The sequence below is a fragment of the Culex pipiens genome, chromosome 2, assembly GCF_016801865.2.
Source record: "Culex pipiens pallens isolate TS chromosome 2, TS_CPP_V2, whole genome shotgun sequence".
Lineage (NCBI taxonomy): Eukaryota > Metazoa > Arthropoda > Insecta > Diptera > Culicidae > Culex > Culex pipiens.
In genome coordinates, this window is record NC_068938.1 from 122002230 (window position 1) to 122028728 (window position 26499).

At 39.7% G+C, this 26499-nt stretch overlaps 5 protein-coding genes across 6 annotated transcripts; 3 read left to right on the forward strand and 2 right to left on the reverse strand.

Moving 5' to 3' along the window:
• Positions 1-7577: 7577 nt before the first annotated feature.
• On the reverse strand, positions 7578-8443 carry LOC120419577 (iron-sulfur cluster co-chaperone protein HscB). Its single transcript, XM_039582301.1, has 2 exons — positions 8168-8443; positions 7578-8106 (listed from the first exon to the last, which is right to left on the reverse strand). The coding sequence occupies exons 1-2, from the start codon at positions 8336-8338 to the stop codon at positions 7606-7608; spliced, it is 672 nt and encodes a 223-aa protein (XP_039438235.1). The 5' UTR covers positions 8339-8443; the 3' UTR covers positions 7578-7605.
• Positions 8444-8683: 240 nt separating this feature from the next.
• LOC120419583 (uncharacterized) lies at positions 8684-9136 on the forward strand. Its single transcript, XM_039582311.2, has 2 exons — positions 8684-8887; positions 8962-9136. Exons 1-2 carry the CDS (start codon positions 8823-8825, stop codon positions 9053-9055), a joined length of 159 nt encoding a protein of 52 aa, XP_039438245.1. The 5' UTR covers positions 8684-8822; the 3' UTR covers positions 9056-9136.
• A 20-nt stretch (positions 9137-9156) lies between these two features.
• LOC120419582 (N-acetylglucosamine-6-sulfatase-like) lies at positions 9157-11203 on the forward strand. Its single transcript, XM_039582310.2, has 6 exons — positions 9157-9292; positions 9347-9406; positions 9594-9932; positions 10098-10275; positions 10331-10956; positions 11016-11203. The coding sequence occupies exons 1-6, from the start codon at positions 9170-9172 to the stop codon at positions 11163-11165; spliced, it is 1476 nt and encodes a 491-aa protein (XP_039438244.1). The 5' UTR covers positions 9157-9169; the 3' UTR covers positions 11166-11203.
• Positions 11204-12779: 1576 nt separating this feature from the next.
• LOC120419575 (uncharacterized) lies at positions 12780-14729 on the reverse strand. Its single transcript, XM_039582300.2, has 2 exons — positions 14325-14729; positions 12780-14256 (listed from the first exon to the last, which is right to left on the reverse strand). Exons 1-2 carry the CDS (start codon positions 14642-14644, stop codon positions 12876-12878), a joined length of 1701 nt encoding a protein of 566 aa, XP_039438234.1. The 5' UTR covers positions 14645-14729; the 3' UTR covers positions 12780-12875.
• Positions 14730-14898: 169 nt separating this feature from the next.
• Positions 14899-22534, forward strand: LOC120419578 (chromobox protein homolog 3-like). 2 transcript variants are annotated; one of them, XM_039582302.2, is made up of 4 exons: positions 14899-15078; positions 21113-21296; positions 21357-21630; positions 21695-22534. In XM_039582302.2, exons 2-4 carry the CDS (start codon positions 21183-21185, stop codon positions 21877-21879), a joined length of 573 nt encoding a protein of 190 aa, XP_039438236.1. In that variant the 5' UTR covers positions 14899-15078; positions 21113-21182; the 3' UTR covers positions 21880-22534. The 2 variants fall into 2 exon arrangements, with proteins under 2 accessions (XP_039438236.1, XP_039438237.1); XM_039582303.2 differs by lacking the exon at positions 14899-15078 and adding an exon at positions 15153-15272.
• The last annotated feature ends 3965 nt before the right edge of the window (positions 22535-26499 follow it).

A 26499-nucleotide genomic window follows, 5' to 3' on the forward strand; every position in this document is an offset into this window, starting at 1 on the left:
TACATAAGAAACGGACTAGATTCTAGAGAGCCTGGATCTTATTAGAGAACGGACATCTCAAACCAAAAGTACCAATCGAAGCACGAGAACTGTCAAACGGAGGTACCAATCGAGCAAAATCCTTTGTCTTATGCTCGATTGGTACCTCCGTTTGACAGTTCTCGTGCTTCGATTGGTACTTTTGGTTTGAGATGACCGTTCTCTAATAAGATCCAGGCTCTCTACTAGATTCGAGCGGCATAACAAAACTAACTAGCAAGTTAAAAATTCACCTCACTGATAAAGGTGAGTATCCCCATTAGGATGTAACAAAAATTATTTTTTGGAGGGCATTTAAGGGCTAGTTCCAGTGGGCGTACTGAGCCCAAATTTCAAAAATGAGCTTGATTAGACGTAACAGGAAATGGCGCTTTGCATTTGATACATAAAAAAACATAACAATCGTGCAATTTTTTCTAATATTTTTTATGTTATGGTCCACAAACAACAAAATATGGTAGAGTAGTCATCAATGAGACACCCCAATGATAAAATGGCTCTTGTAGAGGAGTCACTTTCCAGAATTAAAAACGGCCGATTAATGCAAGGATTTATGCTGACTTTTATTCTCCGCAATTTCTCCCGTCCGTTTAAGCGTCCGTCCAAACCTATACTCTCCCTCTACGCTACACGCTTAAATCAATCTACCCACAAACTCTCTCTCGCTAACTAATCCATGTCGATCTTTCCCCTACAGCTCTCACAAGTAGTAGTCATATCAGGCTCATATTTTAGGGAAAGGTGCGTCAACAGGATACGCGTCAGCCATAATAGTGGCTTTGGTTATGGATGCTCCCTTGAAAAGTAATTCATAAATGTTTGATTCCGGGGTGTAAAAGTAAATTTTGGACAAAAATTGCAACAAAATTCATTAAAAAATGCTGAGGAAAAAAATACAAAAATCGTTGAAAGTTAAAAACCAACCAAAAGTGTCTCGTGTCTCATTGATGACTACCCTACCCTACACTAGTTCCTAAAATCACAATAATTACCGGGAACCGGTAATGTTTCGGCAAAAACATTTTTATAACGCATTTTTTTTTTAATTACTTTGAAAATCCGTTTTTAACCTTTTACATAGTGCATAGTGTCATTGCGCTTAGAAAAAAATGTATCTTTATCGTGGAATCTGCAATTGTATTTTTGTTGGTCTTAAGGACTCCGAGCATTTAGTATAAGCATTTTATAATATAATCTAATTTTATCTGCTAGTATTTCATTTCATTGTTTCCCCTGCTTTTAACGTAAGACAAACATGTTACAGGAGGGAATCACATATAATTGGTAAGTTAGGTATTTTGCCGATTATCACTATATAACAAATTCTTTGAAAAAAAGTATTAGAAACTTTCTTGCTCATTTACTATTGTAACCGAACATCGTAGTGTCAATGAGTCGAAATAAGATTCCCGATGGAAAAAGATGGTTTTTCCCTACATAATCACTAGACTGCATTTGTTCAGCTGCTTTGAATCTCATTTTCCGGAGGGGCAGCGTTCATGAAACGAGAACGCAAATTACTTCATCCTTTTTAGTTAATACACCAACATGAAAGAAAACTATGATACGTGCAGCTGCAGCTCCACAATCCAATTTGTCGGTCTTGATTCCTACCAAGCATAAACGAGAGGATCATCCTAGCTTCAGCAGTGTGTAACTCGAACATGCTTGAAAGCTGGAGCACTTTTCAAATATTTTTCAAAGTGCATTTGTGTGTTTATCCCCACAGAAAAATAAACCTCGATTCGTGTTTGAAAGTGGGTTGTTTTTTCAAGCATGTGTAAACTTTAAACTATTTTCGACGGTTCCTAATGCTTATATAACTAGCCGATTACAACCTTAATTATAGCAGTTTCCCCCCAAGCCCCTACTAATCACTAGAAAGGCTCCGACATAAGATACTCTGACATCGAATTATCTCCACCTTCACCCGGCAAGCATTGATTGAACATAAATTAATTGGATTACAAACGCTCAGCTGAAGTCGGAGAGCTTAACCTGTCCTACACTACTACATCCCAGTCGACATCCGAACGATTCCGTTCGTTCCGCGAGTTGAAATCAGCGAGTGAGTTATGAACAAGGTAAAATTTCTCCAGTTATTAAGTTTCAATCTAATCCCCGCGTAATTCCCGCACGGGCGCACCTGCCTCTGCTTTAGGACAGAAGTTGTCCAATCATAGGATTTGTTCTTTCGCCGTCACGAAATATGACATATCCTGGCAGATATAGTACTTCATTTCCAAGAAGCCATTATCCTGTAACCTTTTTGGGGTGGCTCGTGGCATACGGGGCACGTGGAAGTGGAACCCGTTCCCACGATTCCAAGTTTCTTGATTCTTGGCGCTTTGGGCGATATTCTTCACACACACACACATACACACATGCGAAACTTAGCGTCATCTCGAGCGCCAAGGTAATAAACCTGCTGGTTTAGGTGAAGATGTAATAAATTTTCTCAACAGCACTAAATGGTGCCTCTATGTGGCATGAGGTTGATGGTACCGTTCGGAAATGTTAATGTTAATTGCAGAAATTAAACTAGTATTTTACAGCATTATTTTTTTCGAAACATTTGCGTAATGTAAAAATTTCAATAAAATGATCAAAAATAAACAATATATTTTTGCAAAAATATTCCTTAAAAATAAAAACAATAATTCTGATGAAAAGTAGAAGAAGTAAAAGTGTTTTCAGAGATGTTAAATATCAGTTTTGTAATGAAAATATAGGTTAAAAATTACATAAATTCAATATTTGTTTTATTACAAACAATGATAAACCTTATAGTAAAGGGTTCTTCCTTCTTAAAAGTTTATGTAAAAAGTCACATTTCCAAAAGTTTGTTTACAAAGAAAAGATGAATTTATTTAAACAAAAACTGATTTGTAGTAAAATCTTATACAGTATGTAAAAAAATATTTACACCCCTTGGGCACTATGCACATTTTGTGATGAAACATGTAACAATTTAAAGTTTGACAGAAACCTAGTACTACATTTTGTTCAGAAACTCATGCCGAACATTTTGCTACAAAAAGCTCATGAAAAGATGTTTTCTATAAAAAGTTATATAATAAATACTATAACAAAAATCAAAAAAGGTGCAAATAAAGTTTGTACACCTTTCGAAAAATTAACATAAATAAAGTTATTTGTTGACAAATCACCATAAATCCAGTCTCCCAACTCCAAAAAGGCATCCTTGACCGATTAAAAAAATAATTTGGATTGAATATAAAGTTTACTAATTACTTAGTATAAAAGTTTATAAAACTCTGAAAATTCTATATAAAACATATCTAAACTTAATTTTGCAAACTTTCAATTTAACTAAATGTCAATATATTACCATAAAATTGCTAAATAAACATTCTGGAGGGGGTATAACACGGTTTTGGGGTTCTTTGTATCGATAGAATAGATTTTTCGTTGGAATTTCGTACCAATCCGGAATTACGTCGTCGGAAAATCCGCCGGCATCCGAACCGGTCCACAATTCACAAGTCAACCTATGTGGCATCGGAAAGGGCATACAATTTCCGATCTTTTGATACCCATACATCTAGGTTTTCTATAAAACCCACGTTTTTAAATACCTGGGCAAAAAGTAAGTTTGATCCACGAGAGCAAAAATTACGAAATTCCATACATTTTTGGCAGGTTGCTCTAACGAAACCATAACAACGTTTTTGCCTAGGTATTTAAAAACGTGGGTTTTATAGAAAACCTAGATGTATGGGTATCAAAAGATCGGAAATTTTATGCCCTTTCCGATGCTTCATAGGTTGACTTGTAAATTGTGGACCGGTTCGGATGCCGGCGGATTTTCCGACGACGTAATTCCGGATTGGTACGAAATTCCAACGAAAAATCTATTTTAGCGATACAAAGACCCCCAAAACGGTGTTATACCTACTCCAAAATGTTTATTTAGCAATTCTATGGTAATATATTGACATTTAGTTAAATTGAAAGTTTGCAAAATTAAGTTAAGATAAGTTTTATATAGAATTTCCAGAGTTATATAAACTTTTATACTGAGTAATTAGTAAACTTTATATTCAATCCAAATTATTTTGTAATCAATCATGGATGCCTTTTTGGAGTTGGGAGACTGGATTTATGGTGATTTGTCAACAAATAACTTTATTCATGTTAATTTTTCGAAATGTGTACATACTTTTTTGCACCTTTTTTGATTTTTGTAATAGTATTTGTTATATAACTTTTTATAGAAAACATCTTTTCATGAACTTTTTGTAGCAAAATGTTCGGCATGATTTTCTGAACAAAACGTAGTACTAGGTTTATGTCAACATTAAATTGTTACATATTTCATCACAAAATGTACAAGTGCCCAAGGGGTGTAAATACTTTTTTTACATACTGTAGAATCAATGAACAAAGATGGCAAACTTTGCAGCCCTGTAGAGAGCTTTTAAAATGCATTTACACCAGTCCAGGTTTTTTCTCCAATCATTACTGTTAACCATATATTGTCCAGGCGATTTATTTTTTGCGAAAAAAAAAATTGCTTTGCTCAAACATGTTAAAGTCGTCTCTAATTTTTGGGGTAATGACTGTCAATGATGGTTCTGAATTCAGGGTCCAGAAATAGTAAATTGAAATGAAAAAATAATCACGTTATGTAAAATGCTTCAACTAACAACACAAAGAAACCCATTTTTTGATTGATACATTCTGAATCAAGATTTGAATGTTTTTCTTAAACAAACATGGCCACCAAATGGCCGATCCGGAATAATGCCATCCAGAGCCTTAAATATGACTATAAACGCCGGAAATGCATTTCAGACTAGTTTCAGTTGTATTGTTATATCAAACCATACAGTTTACAAACTATCTAACAAAGACGGTATCACAACCCCCTTGTTCTACCACGTGATACGGCAAAGATGGGCAGCAGATAAACGATTTGGAGGCTGAACTTTGTTCGCCGCCCAATGACTGCGTTCCGGGTGGCCCTGTGAAATCACGTGGGCTTCCTTCTTCCGGGCGGCATACCGTAGTAGGTAGTACCGTAGAGCATAACGCTATAAGCTATGGTCGCACATAAATTTTAATCTGGAGCCCCGTGGAGGCGAGAGATGTGCATAAATCCTAGGCCCAAACCGGGAGGCTCGCAAATCTTGGCCTTTTTTCCGCCTTTGCACAAAACTTCGTAAAACATTTAATGCTAATTTAATTTAACGTAATGAACGAGCAAACGTCAGTAGTATTATTACCCGCGTATGCTTTCCACGCGAGAACATAACTCAGCAATGTATTAGATTTTGAGCTTTTATGGGAAGATGCACCGTTTATCACGTGGTATAAAACTAATGTTATGACAGGTCCAGATCATGAGTGTCTGCAAATATTTTTTCCAGGCACATTGTTTTACAAAATCATTCATTTGATTCTGAAATGGTCCATTATAAGGCTATAACATAATTGCCACACAAGCCATGTTATCATCACTTTGAACAAAAGCACTAAATGTATGTCATTATGAAAAGAAGCTCGTTGGAGATACGAGCATTTGGTCCAACAATGTGGCGTTTCCATTATTGAGCACATCAAAAAGAATTTAATTAGGCTTTATAATGTAGCACAGCGATTAACTCTTGGCATTGTCGTCGTGTACTTTCCACGTTAACCATCAGATCGGATACGCGAAAGAGACGGTTTCTCGCTTAATACACTTGGGATTACCCCTGCTTGGGACACTGCTGGCTGGTTAGTGGTTCTTGCATATGAAATCCCGGTAGTAGATAGTTACTGGCGCAAACTGGCCGAGAAAGCCGAGCTGACGGGCGGCAAATTGCAAATTGCTACTTTACAGGATTATTTTTATCCTTGCGACAGTTCGAAACGCGTTCAGTTGCGACAAAAAAAATGTTAGGTGGAATTTTCCTGTATGTTAAGAGGATACATAATTAAAGACGTTCAATTTCTGGAAATTACTTGTTCCATCAAATATGAAATGCAGCTCCGTAACATTGTGACTAATGGTTGTATTGTGAGAAAACGTATCATTTTTTAATTAGGAGATTATTTTTTTCAATTAACCACAACACAAAGTAAACACCCAAACCAATTATTGTTGCAAAGCGATTTAATATCAAGCATTGCATTGCAGCACTACTGCAAATGATTGACTATACCCTCGTTATTTTTCGATCAGCCCGGCTAGCGAGCAGAACTAAGTAGCTTGGCCATGCTTTCAGACCAGTTAGCTAACAAGTACTGTACAGTCCAGAATCGATTTCACTGACCTACAAAAATTTACCAAAAGACTGCGCAGGCTCAACTCGAGGGGAAGCATGAAGTTTGGAGAAAAACCATTTGGCCAAGTCTAAATATTTTTGAAAAATTCAAAATGCACGTATTTCTGGGGACCCCAAACTTCATGCTTCCCCTCGAGTTGAGCCTGCGCAGGAATTTTGTTGGTCGGTATTATCCGAAGTTTCGATTATTCGAAGGTCTGTATGGGACTTCGAAAAATCGAATAACGAACAAAAAAAATGTTTCGTTTTGTTTAATTTTCTTACTAAAGCGGTGTATGTACTTCGGAAGGAATCGGTCAAGAAAAATTTCAGATGGGCAGCAGCGAAAGCAAGCCAGAGAGGGTGAAGAAAAGCCCCAAGAAAACGCTCCCTCTCCTTTGTTCTGCTGTTCGTAAAGCGGTTTCTTGACCCTTTTCCTTCCGATCTCCATACTAGCCTTAAGCCATTTTTTTTACTAAGTCTAAGGCGTTCGAGCAATTCTCATCACTTTTGCAGTTTTCCGCTATTAAAACAACATTTTCCGATACATCAACAATGGAGAGTTGCTTGCTCACTTTTATTTGAGCTATTTATTATTTACTTTGGAACAGTTTAAAACACACTTTATTATAGCTGTAATTCATGATCAAAGTGCTGATGGGCCTATAATAGAAATAGGCTGAGAAAGGGTAGATTTCCCCTATTTACATCAAACTCAAGTTCTGCGGATTTAGTCAAATTTGGAGTTGCTGATTGCCTATTAGCACGAATCAAATTGGGCGCTCTACAGCCTATTAGCATAATAAATACATTTTTTTAGTATGTCAATACCGTCATCTTGGATTAAAAAATTCTAACTCACTTTAGGGCATGTTTCGGGTCATTCTCAAGTTAAACAATCAATAACAAGACAACAAAAAAAAAAAACAAGACAACAACAACAAAAAAATATTCGTGATTCGATTATCCGAAGTTTTAATTATCCGAAGTATTTTTTTTCCGAGGACTTCGGATACTCGAGGCTGGACTGTATTCAAATTTGACTGGAACGGGTTTGCAGAACTCGAATTTAATTTTAAGAAAATAAAAAAGCAAAAAAGATTCGATTATCCGAATCCCACATAAACCTGCGACTAATCGAATCTTTTGATAAATCGGTATTCGAGGCTTTGGATAATCGAGACTGGACTGTATTTCATTTAAATTGAAAAATCCATATCTCTTAAGGCATGCATCACAGTTAATGACCAAGAAAGTTAAACAACCAAATAATTATAAAAAAAAAAAAAATATTTTATTGCAGCTTAATTTTCAACAGTTTTTCTTTTACTACGCTTTCTATATTAAGCAAATATTTTAACCGAACCAGCGTCTTCTTGGCCTCGTCTAAACTGTTTTTTACAAAGTGCTGCTGCAACTCCCCGTACAATCGATCGATATCCGTTTTCAAGCTTTCGGCGAGTTCTTCCAGCTCAGCCACGCTTTCGGCTTCCTCCACCGATTCGTTCCGTTCCATCATATCCAGCAAAAATTCCCCGTCCACGCTGGTGTTTTCTTCCGCGATCTCCACTCCACTCTGCTGCAGAAGATACTTTCCGCGTTCGATGGGCACGTTCAGGGTCTTGTACGCCTTGTTCACGAGTGAACTCCACTCTAGCGAGTAATTCTTTTCCGCTTCCGGCCTCTGGCTAAACTTATCCGGATGCAGTACCGCTTGCAGCTGTCGGAAGTTTGATGTTAATTTTGTGGAGTTCAGATCGAAGGAACAGGGCATGTCGAGTAGTTGGAAGTAGTTCTGAAAGTTTGGTTTATTTTAGTGAGTAAAAGCTTTTTTTGAAAAAGCATACAAATGATACCTCTTGTTCAACTTTTTGCAGCGAACCGCAGGAGGCGCAGAAAAATTTATCCGTCTTCACCAGAGGCTTGTTGCAACTCCAGCAAACGCCAGTAGTTGAACAGTAGGCTCTTGCATTCCACTGGTTCCGGGCCAGCTGGTGCACCATGTTTGCAATCCGTGATCGTAGCATCCTGCCGGCTCTTTAAATTCCCGTTAATGCACCACAACAAAAATAACTTACATCACAACAGGGGAGGGAAAAACATCGCACAAAACAGCTGATTCAGCGATGATCAAAAATGTGAAGGTTAAAAAAAACAATGGTTAAAATTAACAGAATAATTTTCTCATTTAGAATTTTTGATTTAAAGCTTTATTCAAATTAATTGTTTCGTCCTTTTAATAAAAAATCAAGAAAATATAATACTTTCTACGCCTCATAGGAATGACCCAAATCATAGCAAGTTTTTGTTAAATGGCTTAGAACATGGAATTGGCATCAACGCCACCATTTTTTCATCGATTTCGTTCAGCCCCATTCACAGTTTTCAACAGCAGGCTCTGTCAATTTTGACAGTTCATTCACGCACGAGAAAAATCTGCTTCAAAATTTTGCTGCAAAGATTTTCCAGTGATTTTTGAATAAAAGAAAATACCTCTATTCACCATTTAAAATGGCTCCAAAAAAGGGTAGCTTTATGTCATTCTTCAAGGATATCTACAACGACGAGTTCAAGTGGTAATTACTCAAATTTCGTCTAACCTAATTCTGTCATAACTTTCCGCTTATCGCACACATTCACTTCCTTCCAGGTCCCTCGTGAAGAGCGCATCGTTATTCATTGTAGGAGTTCGAGTTGCGAAGGAGTGCGTCGGTCTGGAGCTGATGCCGGCCATTCCACATTAAGTGCATTGTTGAAATTAAGCCATTTTAGTTGATAGATTGCCCCAATTGGAAGAAATGAAATAAAATTGTTCTTTAGTGGTACCTGTTTGCGCCTACTGCGTTGTTGTTCTCAAAATGGACCGTACAACATCAATATCACTGCTTTTGCTCTCTTTTGTGGGTGGTTTCGTCCATTGTGAACGCCCTAATTTTGTACTCATCGTGACCGATGATCAGGATATTATGCTGAAAGGAATGGTACTTTCCCCTTGTTGTCTCTGTTTGGCACATTTACAGTTTTGTATTTTACAGAATCCAATGGCCAAAACTCAACAGTTAGTAGCAAATCGTGGAGCTACTTTCGTGAACGCTGTGAGTAAAAACTAGCTTTTAATTGGCACTAATAGCTGTTTTACTGCTAAGACTTGCGATGTTTGCGGATCAGCAGGCCATGGTTTGATGCGTGCGTTCAAATCGATGGCACTGTAAAACATATTTCTCAAGATGATGACAAATTTACTACAAAATTCATGTCAATCTTTTGATATTCCACTTTCAGTTCACCACCTCGCCAATTTGTTGTCCATCACGGAGTGCCCTACTGTCGGGTCAGTACGCGCACAATACAAAAACCTTCAACAACTCCGAGAGCGGTGGCTGTTATGGAACGCATTGGCGCGAAAAAGTGGAACCGGAAACGGTTGCCGCTCTGCTGGAGAGATCTGGCTACAGTACGTTCTACGCTGGGAAATATCTGAACGAATATCATTCTGACCGGGTGCCATCAGGTTGGACGCAGTGGTACGGACTGCATGGAAATTCCAGATATTACAATTACACCTTGAACGAAAATGGGCAGATTAAATTTTACCAAGACGAATATTTAACTGACCTTTTGGTAAGTAAAACTCATAATACCCACTGCATAAAGTACGGTGAATATGATTTTAACACATATAATATGTGGTATATGTGGGACTCTCTAAAAAAACTTGTTGAATGCATAATAAGGCAAAAGTAGAAATCCTTCTACACAAATGTTTAGAAATTTATCGCTTTTCAGAAAACTCGTACCCTGGAGTTCATCACTTCAATCGACGCTACCAAAACGCCATTTTTTGCCATGGTAGCTCCGCCAGCTCCTCATGCTCCGTTCACCGCTGCAGACAGACACCATCATCTCTTCCCAGACGTGGAAGCGTTGAAAACTAAAAATTTCAACCTCCCATGCGGTCCACTAGGTACTTTGTCCACCAACTATCCCATTCAAAACCATGCTTAATCGTTCACTTCCAGAAAAGCACTGGCTCCTGACGATGCCACCAGTGCTGTCAAAAAAAACTCTCACCTATTTGGACACCATCTACCGAAACCGGTGGCGCTCTCTAATGGCCGTTGACGAACTCGTCGAGGCCGTCATCTCTCTGCTCGAATCCAAGAATCTCCTTAACAACACGTACATCTTCTACACCTCGGACAACGGCTACCACATTGGCCAGTTCAGCCTGCCGTACGACAAGCGCCAACCGTACGAAACCGACATCCGGGTTCCGTTCCTCGTGGCAGGTCCGAAGATCGCTCCGAAAAGTTTGGTCAACTCTCCGGTGGCGTTGATCGATATTGCGCCAACGATAGCGGAGCTAGCCCAGCTGCAACCGTCCACTCCGATGGACGGGGAATCTATTCTGTCGAAGCTTGATCACGAAGACATCGAAGAGCGCCAACTTTTAATCGAATACTGGGGCGAAGGCAGCGAGGAAACGTACAATCCAGATTGTCCGTGGCAGGCAAAGGACCGGCTGTCGCTTTGTTCCGTGGACGCCGAGTGCCACTGTCAAGACTCGTGGAACAATACCTACAGCTGTGTTAGACACATGGGTAACGATCTGGATCTGATCTACTGTCGGTTCAAAGATCGCGAGGTAACACATTCGTGGTTATAAGAAATTAAATCTATAATGCTATTTGGATTATTTTACAGAACTTTGCTGAAGCCTACGACCTGTCCGAGGATTTGTACCAGATGAAGAACGTAGCGTTTGAAATGTTACCATCGGTGCGGGCCAAATACGACCTTGCAATAGTAAATTTAACTGAGTGTGTTGGCGAAACGTGTAAAAGAATTTATTGATATTCGCGAATTAAACCGAGAATGGAAGCACAATCTTACGAAATTGTTTTTTTTTTTTAATTCAAACTCATTTACGGAACTACCACAGTCTATGAGACGGAAACCGAAACATTTTTCTTTTTCAGGAACAAGTATCGAGAAATCAAAAATACAACATGGAGTTAAACTTTCTGTCAAGCTGCTGTGAAGTTTTCCATGACAGCCTGCATACATTTTACCTTCTTTGCGTGATTGCCGCAAACAAGTTTGCGAGTTTGGCAAACTGTCAAACACGAAAAAGTACGAGTTTGTTTGCCGTAGTGTAATGGCTCCTTCACTTTTTTCGCGTTTGAAAGTTTGCCAAACTCGCAAACTTGTATGCGGCAAACTCGTAAACAAGACAAAATGTATGCAAGCTGATATTTCTGCAAACAAATTTTAGCAAACGAGCAACGTAGACAAACTGCCAAAATGTGCGAGTTTGTTTGTCGTAGGCTAATAACCAAACTAATACCTCCTTTAGACTACGACAAAGAAACAAACTTGAAAACAAACTTTTTTTAAGTTTGCCTGCATTTGTTTGCAGAACCTCAGCCAGCCAGCCATTTGCATTGTTTGCGAGTTTGGCAAACTTTCAAACGCAAAAAAAAGTCAAGCAAAACATTGTAATAGGGCCGAAGCCAAAGTGTAAACAAAAAGTCTATCCTGCGAGTGCGAGTTTATTTGTTTGTTTGCGGTAGTGTAATGGCTCCTTCACTTTTTCGCGTTTGACAGTTTGCCAAACTCAAACAACGCAAACTTGTATGCGACAAACTCGTAGCAGGATAAACTGTATGTAAGCTGATATTTCTGCAAACAAATGTTGGCGAACAAACAACGCAGACAAACTGTCAAAATGTGCGGGTTTTTTTGTTTGTTTATCGTAGGCTAATACCCAAGCTAATACCTCCTTTAGACTACGACAAACAAACAAACTTGAGTTTGGCAAACTGTCAAACACAAAAAAGTGCGAGTTTTTTTTTGCCATAGTCTAATACTTCCTTAAATCAAAATTTAGGCAAATGATAAACAGTATTGATATCGCTGACACATTAAGGGACATTATTTGTTAAGGAAAACATACAGTTTGTTACGGTAGTATTAATTGGTAAAATAAAGTGGAAAAGCATTGAGAAATAAGAGAATCTATAACTAATAAAATCAAAATCAAATGATGGATAATAAACAGAAGCCGTATTTGAAAATTAGTTGAACAAAATAAAAACAGAAAATAGGTAGATGGTAGCTGAAAATGGAAAGGAGAGAGTTCTGCGATGTTTTAGGTAAATCAACAACATGCTGTGAGTCAAAACAATACCGTCTACAATCACAAATCACGTCCCTTTCCCACATTGCCGCGTCCCGTTCTTTTTGCCGTCTCGACACAGGCCACCAGCTTGGTAACACCTTGTAATTAACCGACAATCAAAGATTTTTTTTTAGAAATTTTTATTTTTTTCGGTCTTTGGATTAATAGTTTAAAGATCTGGCAACCTTGTCAACAGATATCGGTACTTAGAGGGATTTAACAATTCGAAGCTATTAATTTGTGACCAATTTTTATAGCGTTGTTTAGATAGGAAAAATGAAGAAATAACGCTAGATTTTCAAGATTGCTTCTTTAATTCATATTCATCCATCGTGAACTTGTAAGATAATAAAACAATAAAATACCCGAAAACTCATGAAACTCTAATCGTCAAATGCCTCCCAGAAGGCCACCGCCCTCATCTGTTCGAGCTTCGTCTCTGCCAGGTTCAATCCTGCGTTCAGAAACTGTCGATAAATCCTGATCGCAGCGCCAAAGACCTCACCCGGATGATAGTTTTCGGCGTAACGATTCACAAACTGCTGCGCCATGTTGAGCTGGTCCGCATTGTTGATGACCCCCGTTGTGGAATGAGTCGCGGCAGTTATCAACAACAGGTGTCTGTAGGCCGCTTGCGGGAATTCCTTCTTCTTCAGGGTCCAGTTGGTTTTCTTACAAACCGGACAGCGACAGGTGTAGGTGCATTTGTACCCGGGGCACGGTTCCCACCAGGTTGGGCCGTAAGACGTAACGATTTGTTCGCCTTTGCGGATCGGTCGGAGCACAATCAGCGTGTACCGGCCATTGCGGGTCGAAAAGAAAACGTTCGGGTCGCACGAATGGTTACAGAGCGCACCCACGAAGGTAAGCATGCTGACGGTAGGTCCATGCATGTGACCGACTCGCTTGTCCATGATCAGCGTGTAACAGCTTCGGATGTACTTCAAAAAAGTGTGCAACATAAAGTCACGCTGGGCTTTGGTCTTGACGATCTTAGAGACCAGTGGGTGCTTCATAAACTGTGCGTAAAATGCAGCGGCACTCACCCGATAGGTGTAGTCTACCTCGGTGATGTGGTGAACTCCGCCCTTCTGCATCACTTTGAACTGCTCAAGCAGATCCTTCTTGCGGAAGTCCAACTCGAACGGATTTCCTACGCCTTTTCCTGCCTCTCCGTTGCAGTAATCCATCATGGCCTGCACGTCGTCCCCGAACAGGGTCAATCCGTAGAAAAACTGTTTCGGCCCGATCATGGTCGAATAGTCCATTACGTTCCGGAGCTTGTCCGCGATTGCGCATTCGAAGCGATGCGTGAACCGTTCGTTCTCCTGCAAACATTCCTCGCTGCAGTACAGCATCGACACGCAACCCGGACAGGGAATCAAGTTGTACGTGAGCTTCACGGAACAGTGGCCACAGTTGGAGTATTGCGCATCCAGGGTGGTAAGCGTCAGCACCGCTTTCTCGTTCATAATTACGGCCCCGGCTTGGAAATCCTTCTCGGCGATCAGACCGCGCCCATGCTCATCGTTGTAAACCTTCATAGCGATTCCATCGGCCACAAACGGAATCTTGGGGTTTACGTTGACATTAATGGCCATCCGGGAAAAGTGAAACTTCTCCTTTGCTTCGACTTTCTCCCAACAATTGTGCTCCCTGGCCACCAGCTTCGGCATGAGGTTCTCTGGATATTTGTGCCTCTTGGCGAGGGCAATGTTGGCCAGAGCAAACTCGAACTCTCCCTGCTCAAAGTAAACGGCGGACCTGGAAATACAAAAAGAAACCCGTTAAAACCCCCATTGAATCCGCCAAAACGACCACACAATCCTTACCGATTCGCATATCCCATCGCCAGCTGATCGGAACCGGCCTCGGCGAAGCAGATGCTTTCGTTGTACTTGAGCAGCGCGTCGTCAAACTTCTTGGCCACGTACAGCCGATTGCCGTCCTGGCGCATCTGGGCGGCCTTCCGGTTGCGCTTGCTCTGCTCCGGAACGTCGAGGATTGCCGTTTGCGTGAGGGCATAGTCGCGGTACAGCTCAACGTCCAGGTTGAAACCGAAATCGTCGCCAAACTGGGCGAGGAGCTTCAGCATCAGCGTGTCGTATCCCCGGCCGACCTTACGGTCACGGTCACTGTAGAAACTCGTCATGGTTCGAAACGGAACGTGGACCGCGTGCCGGAAACTGACGGAACAGAAAGCTTCACTTTTCAAAATCGCGCCAAAGCAAGCATCACAACATGAGATGTGAGCAGTTATATTGGCTGCGTTCGTTTCACCAAATATGGACCCTCCTTTCCTTCAGCCCCGCCAACACAATTACTTGGCCTTTTTTTTCGTGACAGTTCAGCCCGTCAGCAACCGCGCCCGTGTGACCACGGCCGAATGTGTAGCTGTCAGTTTGGGGGCACGCGAAGAAAAAAAGCTAAGAAAAAAAAAATTACCAAATCCCCACAAGCAGGATTCTAGGCGGCAACAAAAAGGCGATATTTTCCGGAAATTCGGACGCTTCCAGTGGAAATTCGACCCTCCGAACAGCGTTGGCCATCCGGTGCACCTGGTGCAGTAGCATTTCGCCGCGGGAGGTGAGTAAAAATGGGGTAAAATTGCATCCGCGGAAAATGCGTTACGGCGGCGCTTGGTTTCGTCGGTGGAGAAGAGAGAGGAGCATTTTTGTTCTTGTTGCTAGTGTCTTTTTGTTTTTCTGCGCCTTCTGCCCCTAACCTCTTACGGCTTTACTTGATGGAGGGAAATAAGCCAAAAGTACGCGCTTGCTGAGGTAATTCCGTGGTGCTTCGTGGCGGACAAAGATTTTCAAAAAGTGGGCGCTGAGTTTTGAATTGTTTTTGTCATAATTAGGATTTTGTGATAAGTGGAAGTCAAATTTATTGTCCGGCGGTAAACATTCCCCGACGGCAAATTTGCGCATCAGATTTTAGATCAAGTTGCTAGCCAGATCGAATTTCTTTGCAAATTTATAATTTTACAAAATTATCGTGGCAAAACATCTCAAAGTTTGTTAACTCGGCTATTTAAATGTCCATTGTTCCGGAACATTCAAGTCCATCTCCATGTTTGATTCCGGATAAAACACCGCTTCTCCAAAGCAGTGTTGCCAAATTGTTAGGAATGTTATATGTTTTGTACCAAACAAAGTTTCTAGATTTAGCGTTGAAGAACGTAGTTCATATCAGTTTCATTCATATCGAGAGGTACTAAAAAAATAATTATGGGTTATTAATTAAAGCTAGTTTTCCCCGCAAAAATACATTCTAAGAACTATAAGATCACATCAGCGTTTGAGTCATTGTAGAATTCCATGCATTCTCGGCAGGTACTTGACGTTCACATCTGTGTTAGGGAAGCGTTTTGTTTTTTACAAAAAAAACTTTGTCCTAAGAGTTCTATTTCTGATGAGGTGTCAATCTCGAAATACGAAAAGTGCTTCGCGTTGCGTGACGATTCCCATTTAGATACTTAAAGTTCCCGTCCGTGTTTGAGAAGTGGTCTACAACGCAACTATTTACTGTAGCACAGAAGTTGCAACACTACTTGCACCAAAAGAAGCAGGCCATCCGGGATGACGGGAAGCCTCGACATCTAATTCAGGGTGGCCACCAGTTTTGGATTTTCAATTTCCCGGTTTTTTCCCGGTTTTCTCCCGAGACCTAAAGGAATTTTTCCATATAGTTTTAAATCAAATCACAATGTTTTTATTTATAGACTGACGTTAGTATCAAAATACTTTTTGAACGTATACATTTGGTTCAATATTTTTATTTCTCAAGACAGCTTTCAAATTGAGTACAAAAAGTAAGAAGCCGTTTTTAACAGTTTTTAGTACAAATCCTTAATTTCCATAATGCTTGTGATTTTTCACCTCCATGCTCCACAATTTTTCTTAACTTAAAATCAATATAAAATCGTTTTGTATTAAATTTAAGAATTACATAAATTATTACTGGAAAGAAGGAAATAGCATTTACAATGTTGGGTATGAGTATGGGTAGAAAAGATTTGCAAAAGACAACAACATTTATGCAAATAATCTTATGTTTTCTTTGAAAAAGCTTTTGTAAATTCAAAAAGAACGATTCTTCCAGAGAAAAAGTGCTATATATTTAAACAATCGGTAACTTAAAACATTTTTTGCTGAACGATTTAGTATCTTCGGCAAGGATTTAGGTATTGATGAGATGATTTCTAGAAAAAATGTTACTGTCCAAAAAAACCCTCTCTGAGTTGGCCTGTACTTCAACCCCTCATCGCGACTCTCAGATCGCGCAAACATAAACATAATTCTCGATACATCCTTTGTATGAGCCGTGCCAAATTTATTGAAAAAAAATAAAAAATAAACATGTTTGGATGTTTTTAAATTTTTGAGTGACACAGAATGGTAAAAAAACAATTGACCGTGCTGCGAATTTCTGAACAACACAACCGAAACAGTCAAAATTCAGTTAATCTTTTTTACGGAATTTTCAGATGAGAATTAAATAAAACCCAACAAAAACTCAATTGTTGTGTTTGAATAAAAATAAAAAGTGACTGTTTGTATTGATATTACTATTATGCAGTTGAACTATTGTAATTTTAAAATATCTGAAAATTTTATTTAAAATTTAAATTACAGTTTTCAAATAAATTTTAAAAGAAAGATATTTTTTCAAATGTTCTGAATTTGAACACAATTTGATAGGCGTTTAACTGTTGAAAGATTCCCAAATAACTATATAAAAATATCTTAAATACCAAATATTTCCGAAATTTTAAAATTATACAAAATTACTCAAATCTATATTTGTCTCCCCCCCATCAAAATTGGCCCGAAAAATCAGGGGGCAAATTTATTTATTTTTCGAAAAACTTCAAAATTATAATAAAAATTTAAGTGGAATCAACTGAAATCAATTTAAGATCTATTCACCTGCGTTCAGAATCATTTTTAGCATGTTTAGGTTGATTTAAAAATCATTTAAATTTTTGAAAATTTTCGATGTTTATTTTATTTGCTAAAATTTTTGTTTTCGTCAAATTTTACATTATTTGAAAACTAATGATTGCAAAACAACTGAACTAGTGTAAAATGCATTTTAAAACACTTTTTCCATGCAAATGTTGAAACTGTGGCTTTTTATTTCAATATTTATATTTTTTATTTTTTTCCGAGGCCTTCGGATAATCGAGTCTGAACTGTATTCTTATTTTTAACGGCGCACATCAAGCTAAGCTTTTTGTACCACGATTTTCGGTACGCAAATTTTAGTATCTTGGAAATTATGGGAACTATCGGTTATTTATTCACTAAAGTTACTGTCTACAAAAAAAAAAGCAGATTTTGACTCTTTTTACAATCATATTGTTGAAGGGTTAAATCCGTAAGTTTGACAATTTTGGAATAAAAAGATAACAACTTCCTTGGCTGCTGTGCACCCTCAAGTTGATATTGAAATACATCATGCAAATAAATTGTTTATTGTGCTTATGAAATTGAATACTTATTGATATAAGACTTCAAAAATCATAGCGCTGAGTAAATTTTCTATTGAACCGCGAACTTGATCGGAAAAGTTGCAGCTTATCAAACATTTGTTTTTTTAAACCGGGTCCGGTGGTGTACCTAGTCTGCCCATAATTGAAAATTCGGCTATTATGCCAAATCAAGTATTCCAAGAAAAACGCGTTTTAGTGTTTGACACAAAATCTCCGTCAAGGTAATTTCCCATAAGAGTGGCATATTAGCCGTTTGGTTTTTCGCATCGGCAGCCAAGTCTAGACACTATTTCAGTAAAATTCAAGTTCCAGAAGATGCGTTGGAACGTCCTCTACCACCTGGTGCTAATATCTCGTTTTTGCCAAAAGTGGATATTAGCCGTTTTTTCAATGGTGGGCAGTAGTGGTAATCGTAGTTGCTTTTCCCCCCCTCGCCAAAGAAATATATCATGGAATACTCAACAGAAAAAAACAACCAAAGCCTAGTAGCTTGGGTCTATTACACAAATTCAAACATTATTTTCCCGAATTCTTCATTTAGAATAACTAGAATAATATAAGGCTTTCTAGTCAGAAATTTACCAACACATTCAAAGTATGTTTACATTACAGCTGGACGTTTGTTTGCATCAGATTTCCTATCTCTTTCTAGCAAAAGTTTTTTGTCAGGCGACTTCTAGCTGGGTTTTTTTGACTCACCGCCCGATATGTCAGCAAACATATTTCGCAGGGCTGTGACAGCTCCAGCTCGATCATTGTTTGCATCAGGACACTGTGACGAGGAGTTCATCATTTTTGGGTTAAACTATATTTTTTTCACTGGGGCTAGAAAGCCTTATTCTAATAGAGAAAAGTATAAGTTGAAGTCATTTAAGAGGAATTTGTCGAATTTTAACTAAATTTAAAATATTTTCCCGGTTTGTCAGTCGAATTCCCGAGTTTTCCCGGTTTTCTCCCGGTGAAATAAATTCCCGGGTTTTTCCCGGTTTTCCCGGTTTTTTCCCGAGGTGGCCACCCTGATCTAATTCCATCGTGCCTCTAATGTTGGCATAAGCAATCCACTTTAACGACTCCGGGTCTTTTGTGGTCTTTGTTGCAAGTTTCTGCTCATTTTTAGGCGTCCGAAGGTTATGTGTGGTGAGGTGAGTCACCCAAAACCTCTTTTACGCAAATGGACCGACGTTTTACTTCTCCATCCGATAGAAGGCTTGATCAGGTAAATCTCGTCTCGAAAAATGCCACCGGGTCCGTCTGGGATTGAACCCATGGCTTACTGGGGCGAGAGACTACCACGCTAACCACTAAACCACCGGACCCGGCCGAGGCTGGTATCCTACGAAAAAACACTTTTCTGTCTGAAACTGTCTGAAATTACAATGTTCAGAAGAGTTGTCCGTCATATCAACACAAACAGCTTTGTAGAAGAAAACAAATTAATAGGAGCTATATCTGATGAGTTTTAGCAAGATTTGCACACTTGGCTACGACAGCTTCAATAGAGTAGCCGTGTTTGTGACGTGCGCGCTAAAGGCAACGTTGCGTGCCTCGAGTTGTTTGACAGATGAAGGTGGAAAAGACCTCCGAGACGGATGATTTTCAACTCATCCCCGAAAATCGGAAGCGGAAGAAGTTCCCAGAGGTCACCGGAGCTGTCGTTGGAGGAGGAAAAGTGGAGCAGAATCTGCTCAACAACAACAAGTCCAACCCGCTAGCGGAAAACAAAAACAACAACAATGCCAACCCAGCAGGAGGAGGAGACGCCCCGGCGGTTCCAGCACCAGGCCAGTCGGCAAGAAAACAAAAGCAACCACCTTTGGTAGTGAAGAACAACACGGATTTTTACAAGCTCGTGGCGATAGTGGAAAGTTGTAAATTTGGGTTCGATCCGATTTACAAACTAATTCAAATTGGAACCAAGGTGACCTGCTTCTCTGTCAAAGATTTTGACAAGTTGCAGGAGCTCCTCAAGTGAAAGAAAGTGGAATCCTATATCCACGAACGAAATTATCGGGTGGTTCTTCGTGGTTTGCCTGATTAACTGAAACCGGATGAGGTCAGGTACCTGCTGAAGAGGGATCACAAGCAGGATGCGTTGGTGGTGCATGTCATCATGCAGAAGACAAAGTCCACCGTGGACGAAACTTCGTATATTGTTGTCTTCCCCAAGGGATACCCTAATCTAAAGAAGCTCTCTGCAATGAAAGTTGTGGCAATCACCTCTTGATTTTTGATTCCACTTTGTGGTAAATCGCAGGTACATATCGCACGCCTGCTACCAGCAAACCTCATGGGGCCAAACAATGAAATGGCATTTCTTCTGACTGTTCGCTCTGGGTTACCCTGTGTTATCTTCCGGAGGGAGGCCTACCGGAACAAGCGACCGAACGTGACCCAGAGCTGGAACTGCTTGCAGCTGGGTCTCGGAACCAGGAACTGCCACCTCAAGGGGAGGTGCAACAACTGTGGGGTCCCCACAAGATGGACGAGTGCAAAGACCAAGAAGCAGAGCCGAAGCGGTGTGCCAACTGCTCTGGAGCCCACGAAGCAACGAACCGCAGCTGCCCCAAGCGTGCGGATTGCATCCAGCGGCGGCAGCAGGCGTCGAAACCAAAACCACGTTTAAGGAGATGCAAAGTCCAGCAGTTCCGGCGTTCAAGCCGTCGGAGTTCCACATGGAAAATCGAAGGATCGCCCTCGACGCAGGAAGCCGGGGAGGTGCTCTACAGTTCTGCTGAGTTGTGGGCATTTTCTCCGAGTACATCGGCAGGTTCAAGACCTGCAAGACCCGCTTGGACCAAGTAACCCTCGTCAGTTATATGATCTCCAAGTATGGAGTGTAATGAGTTGTATTTGATGTGTATTATATGTTAATCGTTGATCGATCCTCGGTCCTCACCTGGTTATATCACCTCAAAGGACCTAATAAAAATAAGTTCAGAAAAAAGGTTTAGCAAGATTATGTGATTTTATGAGGGCAATTTACAATAAACATTCAACTTCAAAATGTCGGGTGAATCATTCGTCGAAAGGTTACGATCATATTTATACTCTTGGCGTCCTATTAGGGTTACCGAGTCTTCCACTCGTTCTAACTTGTACAATCAACTTTTAATTCTTTGGCAGCATTCTCCGTAAAAGAAAGTATTCAAACGACATTCACCGTTATTGAAAACCCAGCAGCGACAGTAGCACCATGAGTAACAAGAAAACAGCAGCGGCGGCGGCGGCATCGGCCAAGAACGAAACCCCCGTGGAAGATGAGTTCTCCGTGGAGAAAATTCTGGACCGACGAGTGGTCAACGGCAAGGTTAGTGTTGTTGTTTTGGAATAAATGTTGATGCTAAGCGAGGGATTTTTTTTTTCGCAGGTCGAATACTTCCTCAAATGGAAGGGTTACTCAAACGATGACAACACCTGGGAACCGGAGGAGAACCTGGACTGTCCGGATCTGATTCAGGCGTTTGAGGATGCACGCAAGAAGGGAAAAGAAAGCAAGGACGAAAGCACCAGCAGGAAGCCTGGCCGGAAATCGACGGCCGCGGATGAAGCGGCTAAAGCGCCCGCCGCCAAGAGAAAATCGACTGCGTCAGAGGACAAAAAGATCGGCTTTGACCGGGGACTGGAGCCGGAGGAGATTCTGGGTAATGCTCTTCATCCGCAGTTTAAACGAACAGTTTATAATTTTTGTCTTCTTCCTCCTTGCAGGCGCAACCGATCATAACGGACAGCTGATGTTCTTGATGAAGTGGAAGGACGCGGCCAACGCAGACCTTGTGCCAGCCAAGCAGGCCAACGTCAAGTGTCCACAGATCGTGATCAAATTCTACGAGTCGCGTCTAACCTGGCAAACATCGGAGAAGAAAAATGATGCTAAGGACGATTATGCCTAAATAGTATAAAACACAAAAACACACCCCCAACTTAATTGTAAGAGTATCTATTTTAAGTCATCCCGTTTCCCCTTAAGATTTGACACACAAACTGCGACACCGATGAAATGCTAGTTTCCTCGAAATTTGGACGGAATGCTTTTATACACACATTTATACAATTAACTTTGAATTCGCTCTTTAGGCCATCGCGCGAACAATTTAGTATCAGCTTCTTTAAATATTGCGAACAGTAAAGAAAGAAAACATGTTATTATTTTTTGCCGAAATTTACTATTTGTTGTATGAAAATTATACACTTTATGTTGAAAATGACGCCAATATGTTTCAAGAGATTTTGTCAATATTTTGTACCTTTCGGTTTTGACGGTTATTCCCAAGACAAACAAAATCAAGATCAAAACTGTTTATGCGCGTTTTCTCTGTGTTTTATCTCGCTAAGTAGAGCGATCCCTCGGCCCTGACAGACTGTGGGATACAAAAATTGATGTTTGGTCATCCCGAGTGGGGTGATGCAGTAAGGGTATTTTGTAACCGCCTGGTTTAAACATTCTGAAAATTCTGCTATAAAGAAGAAAAAAACAAATCTGAACTATGTGTAAGAAAGTGGACATTTGAATAAACTAGTAACCAATAAAGTAAGGAAACCATTTAATCGTTTTAATTTTACACTCACTGCTTCTGGATTGGAACCCAAATCGACCACGTAATGCACCGACTGATTGTCATGATCTGGAAGTCAAAACAGCTACCGGAAGTGTGGAAAGAGAGAGTAATTTGTCCGATCTACATGACGGGTACACCTGGAGATCACCAAACGACACAAATCGAACATGTCGCCACTTCTCGAACATGATCGATGTCAGAACCTAATCGTGGCGCGGATATCAACTCGAACCACTTCCTGATGGTGGCAAAAGGAGTGATTCAAGGACCATGAAGTCCCTAACCAGTACGCGCGGAAACTCGAAGCTGCGTTGCTAGACGAGGGTGAGTTCGCCGAAGCCAATTTGAAGGTCTACTGGAGCCTTGTGGCGTGAGTACAGGCGGGGACGATTATCAACCGATCCAGTCGGTTCATCATGGACGAACTGATTTGAAGCGGGTAGCGGAGAAGGTTGGAATGAGGGTGAATGCGGCGAAGACGAAGTATCTGTTGGCAGGAGGAACCGAGTCCCTTAGGGCTCGCATAGGACCGAGCATGACGATCGACGGAAAGTCGGACAATTGCAGCTGAGAAATCATTTGTATTTGTATCTTTATTTCAAAAATATACATAAGGGCAAGCCTTTTATCGTATACAGTAGCCTGTCCCATTTTGAGGTCATGTCGAGGAATTTCAGGTGCTCACTTCTTAAATGATAGATTATGATGTCAGGAACAATGTTTTCTTAGACAAGAAAAAATAATAAAATACTTTCTCGCACCCCCTAGTCGATTTACTGAAAAAAGTCACTTTTTTGAACAAATTTTCTAAAATCGCTTGGAATCAATACAAAAACTGTTTCGATCAGGTGTGTATTATCTTCAAACGATAGGTTTTTGTCCATAGATTAAGATGCACTATCAATATTGGACCAAAATTTAAGTTTTTGGACTCTCCCAGGCGGATTTGTGTCGAAAAAATCGCATTTTTTCGAAACTTTTTTCAGAAATGTTAATTTAATTCAGGGTAGCCTATTTTTCCCAGTGAAACCAATACATGCAGCTTATAGGAAATTTCATGGCGAACATTTTTCCCTCTGAGAAAATTCAATTTCGACACTCCAGAGCCGAGATATTTGAGTTTTAGTGAGGAAAAAAGTGCCAATTTTCAAAATTTCTTAGAATTCAGAAGCAAGGCCTACTAATTACACGATGTAGCAAGCATATGTCTCAAAGGTCAGGGTATGCTTTTTTATAGTAATTTTGGCCGCTGAATCCGAATCTGAAATCAAATTTCTGTAAACAGTGATGTTTTGGAGCTACACCCTTTTGGAATGTTATTTGCGTGTTTAAGAGGCAGTTTTTGTAAATATTGCTCGGTTTGTTCTAGAGGTCGTATCGAGGTGCTCCGATTTGGATGAAACTTTCAGCGTTTGTTTGTCTATACATGAGATGAACTCATGTCAAATATGAGCCCTCTATCACAAAGGGGAGGGGGGTAAAACGGGCATTGAAGTTTGAATTTTCCGAGGATTTCGAATATGACAAAAGTGAGACTAAAAAGTGCCGCTATGGATGCCTACAGGACAATAACTAACGTTGTAAAATGGTTGTTATAGAAAAATCGAAAAACTATGAGAAAAACTGCGATTGGCCAAAAAGTTATTACCGTAGGCTTATAGTCCATGAAATTCCCTAACTTTTTAACTAAAAGAGTTTGGGTGTTGCTGGCTGTTGCAAAAAGATATTGAGGTTTAAAAAAAACATTTTTAACAGTAATTTGCAAAAGCTATGAGAAAATGTTAAACCAATCCTCGATGTCTATGGCTCATTTTGAAGAGACCTTTCGAATGCGTCTAAGAGAGTTGGAATTGATGAAGTTTTACTAAAATGCGAACAATTTTAAGATGTTTTATACTTTTTGGAACTCAAACTTCAATGCCCGTTTTACCCCACTTCCCTTTGTCGTAGAGGGCTCATATTTGGCATGAGTTCATCTCATGTATAGACAAACAAACGCTGAAAGTTTCATCCAAATCGGAGCACCTCGATACGACCTCTAGAACAAACCGAGCAATATTTACAAAAACTGCCTCTTAAACACGCAAATAACATTCCAAAAGGGTGTAGCTCCAAAACATCACTGTTTACACGAAATTTGATTTCAGATTCGGATTCAGCGGCCAAAATTACTATAAAAAAGCATACCCTGACCTTTGAGACATATGCTTGCTACATCGTGTAATTAGTAGGCCTTGCTTCTGAATTCTAAGAAATTTTGAAAATTGGCACTTTTTTCCTCACTAAAACTCAAATATCTCGACTCTGGAGTGTCAAAATTGAATTTTCTCAGAGGGAAAAATGTTCGCCATGAAATTTCCTATAAGCTGCATGTATTGGTTTCACTGGGAAAAATAGGCTACCCTGAATTAAATTAACATTTCTGAAAAAAGTTTCGAAAAAATGCGATTTTTTCGACACAAATCCGCCTGGGAGAGTCCAAAAACTTAAATTTTGGTCCAATATTGATAGTGCATCTTAATCTATGGACAAAAACCTATCGTTTGAAGATAATACACACCTGATCGAAACAGTTTTTGTATTGATTCCAAGCGATTTTAGAAAATTTGTTCAAAAAAGTGACTTTTTTCAGTAAATCGACTAGGGGGTGCGAGAAAGTATTTTATTATTTTTTCTTGTCTAAGAAAACATTGTTCCTAACATCATAATCTATCATTTAAGAAGTGAGCACCTGAAATTCCTCGACATGACCTCAAAATGGGACAGGCTAGTATACAGAGACATCAATAAGTTCGAATATGATAAAACTACAAACAAAAAAACTTAAAACTAGCTAAAAATTAGGTCATCACCGGTAGCCGTGCCTACTATGGACTCCACAAGACCTTAATTTTCGTGATCTTTATCAACGACCTGTCTCCAGTCAAGCAAGCTGTTGTACGCCGACGACCTCAAAATCTTCCGACGATGGAGAAAATGTGCAAACTGATCTCGTTCTACAGGACTCGGAGGCTAATTCTTGCCATTCTTGAGGAGTACAACATGGACACACACAAAGAAAAATTACTCTAAATTTAAAAAGATCGTTCGTTGGATTAAAAGTTCGCGTTGGTGAATATTCGTAGAAAGTTCAAACTTTTCAATTTAAAAGTTGGAAAGTTTTTGATACTACTATGCATTTATGGAACAAAAATCGTTGTATTGGTAAAAGTATTTTACTTTTAATTGGAAAAGAAACCTTTTATGGCAAGAATACACAACATTTAGCACTACAGGGATAATTTCAGAAAAATGTGCTTGTTTTTTTTTACATTTATTTAAAAAAAATAAACTGTATTGCGCGTGTTGAGAAATAATCAGTTTTGGTGATTATCTTGAGAGGGTCTGAAATATAGGAGCGCAAGGAGTTTTTCAATTAATCGCAGCAATCGTTTTGATTTTCACTTTACATCAATGTCAGTTCAACTCAATTGTTTATGCTATTTTTTCGTTTTGATGGTTTTTCAGATGGTGAGCGGTTTTAATGGAAATAATATTTTATATTTAAAATATAAATTCTTCCTTTTATTGCAGGGATCATATGAAATTGTATATCATCCAGAGGCCGCAACTGCGTTCTTTTATTATTAAACGCAGTTAAGGGGATGTGGTTGAGACTTTGTTACATTTTTGTTTGCCAAAAACGGATTCCGGATGTGACCACCGGGGAATATGGGAACCGGCCAGGAGACACTAAAGACACTCTTGATACAAAATAAACAAGTTTTATACGTCGCATGGCCAGTTAACCGACGAGTTAACGCAGTTTCTTAAATACGGTTCTGGATTTGGCCACCGAAGATCGTGAAACCGGTTCCGATATTCCAGTCTCATGGATTTTTTTTTGCTGTTCTAGGATTGTTTTGCATGAGATTTCATGTTTAAAGAAATGGAATCAAAATGGAGTCAAAATTG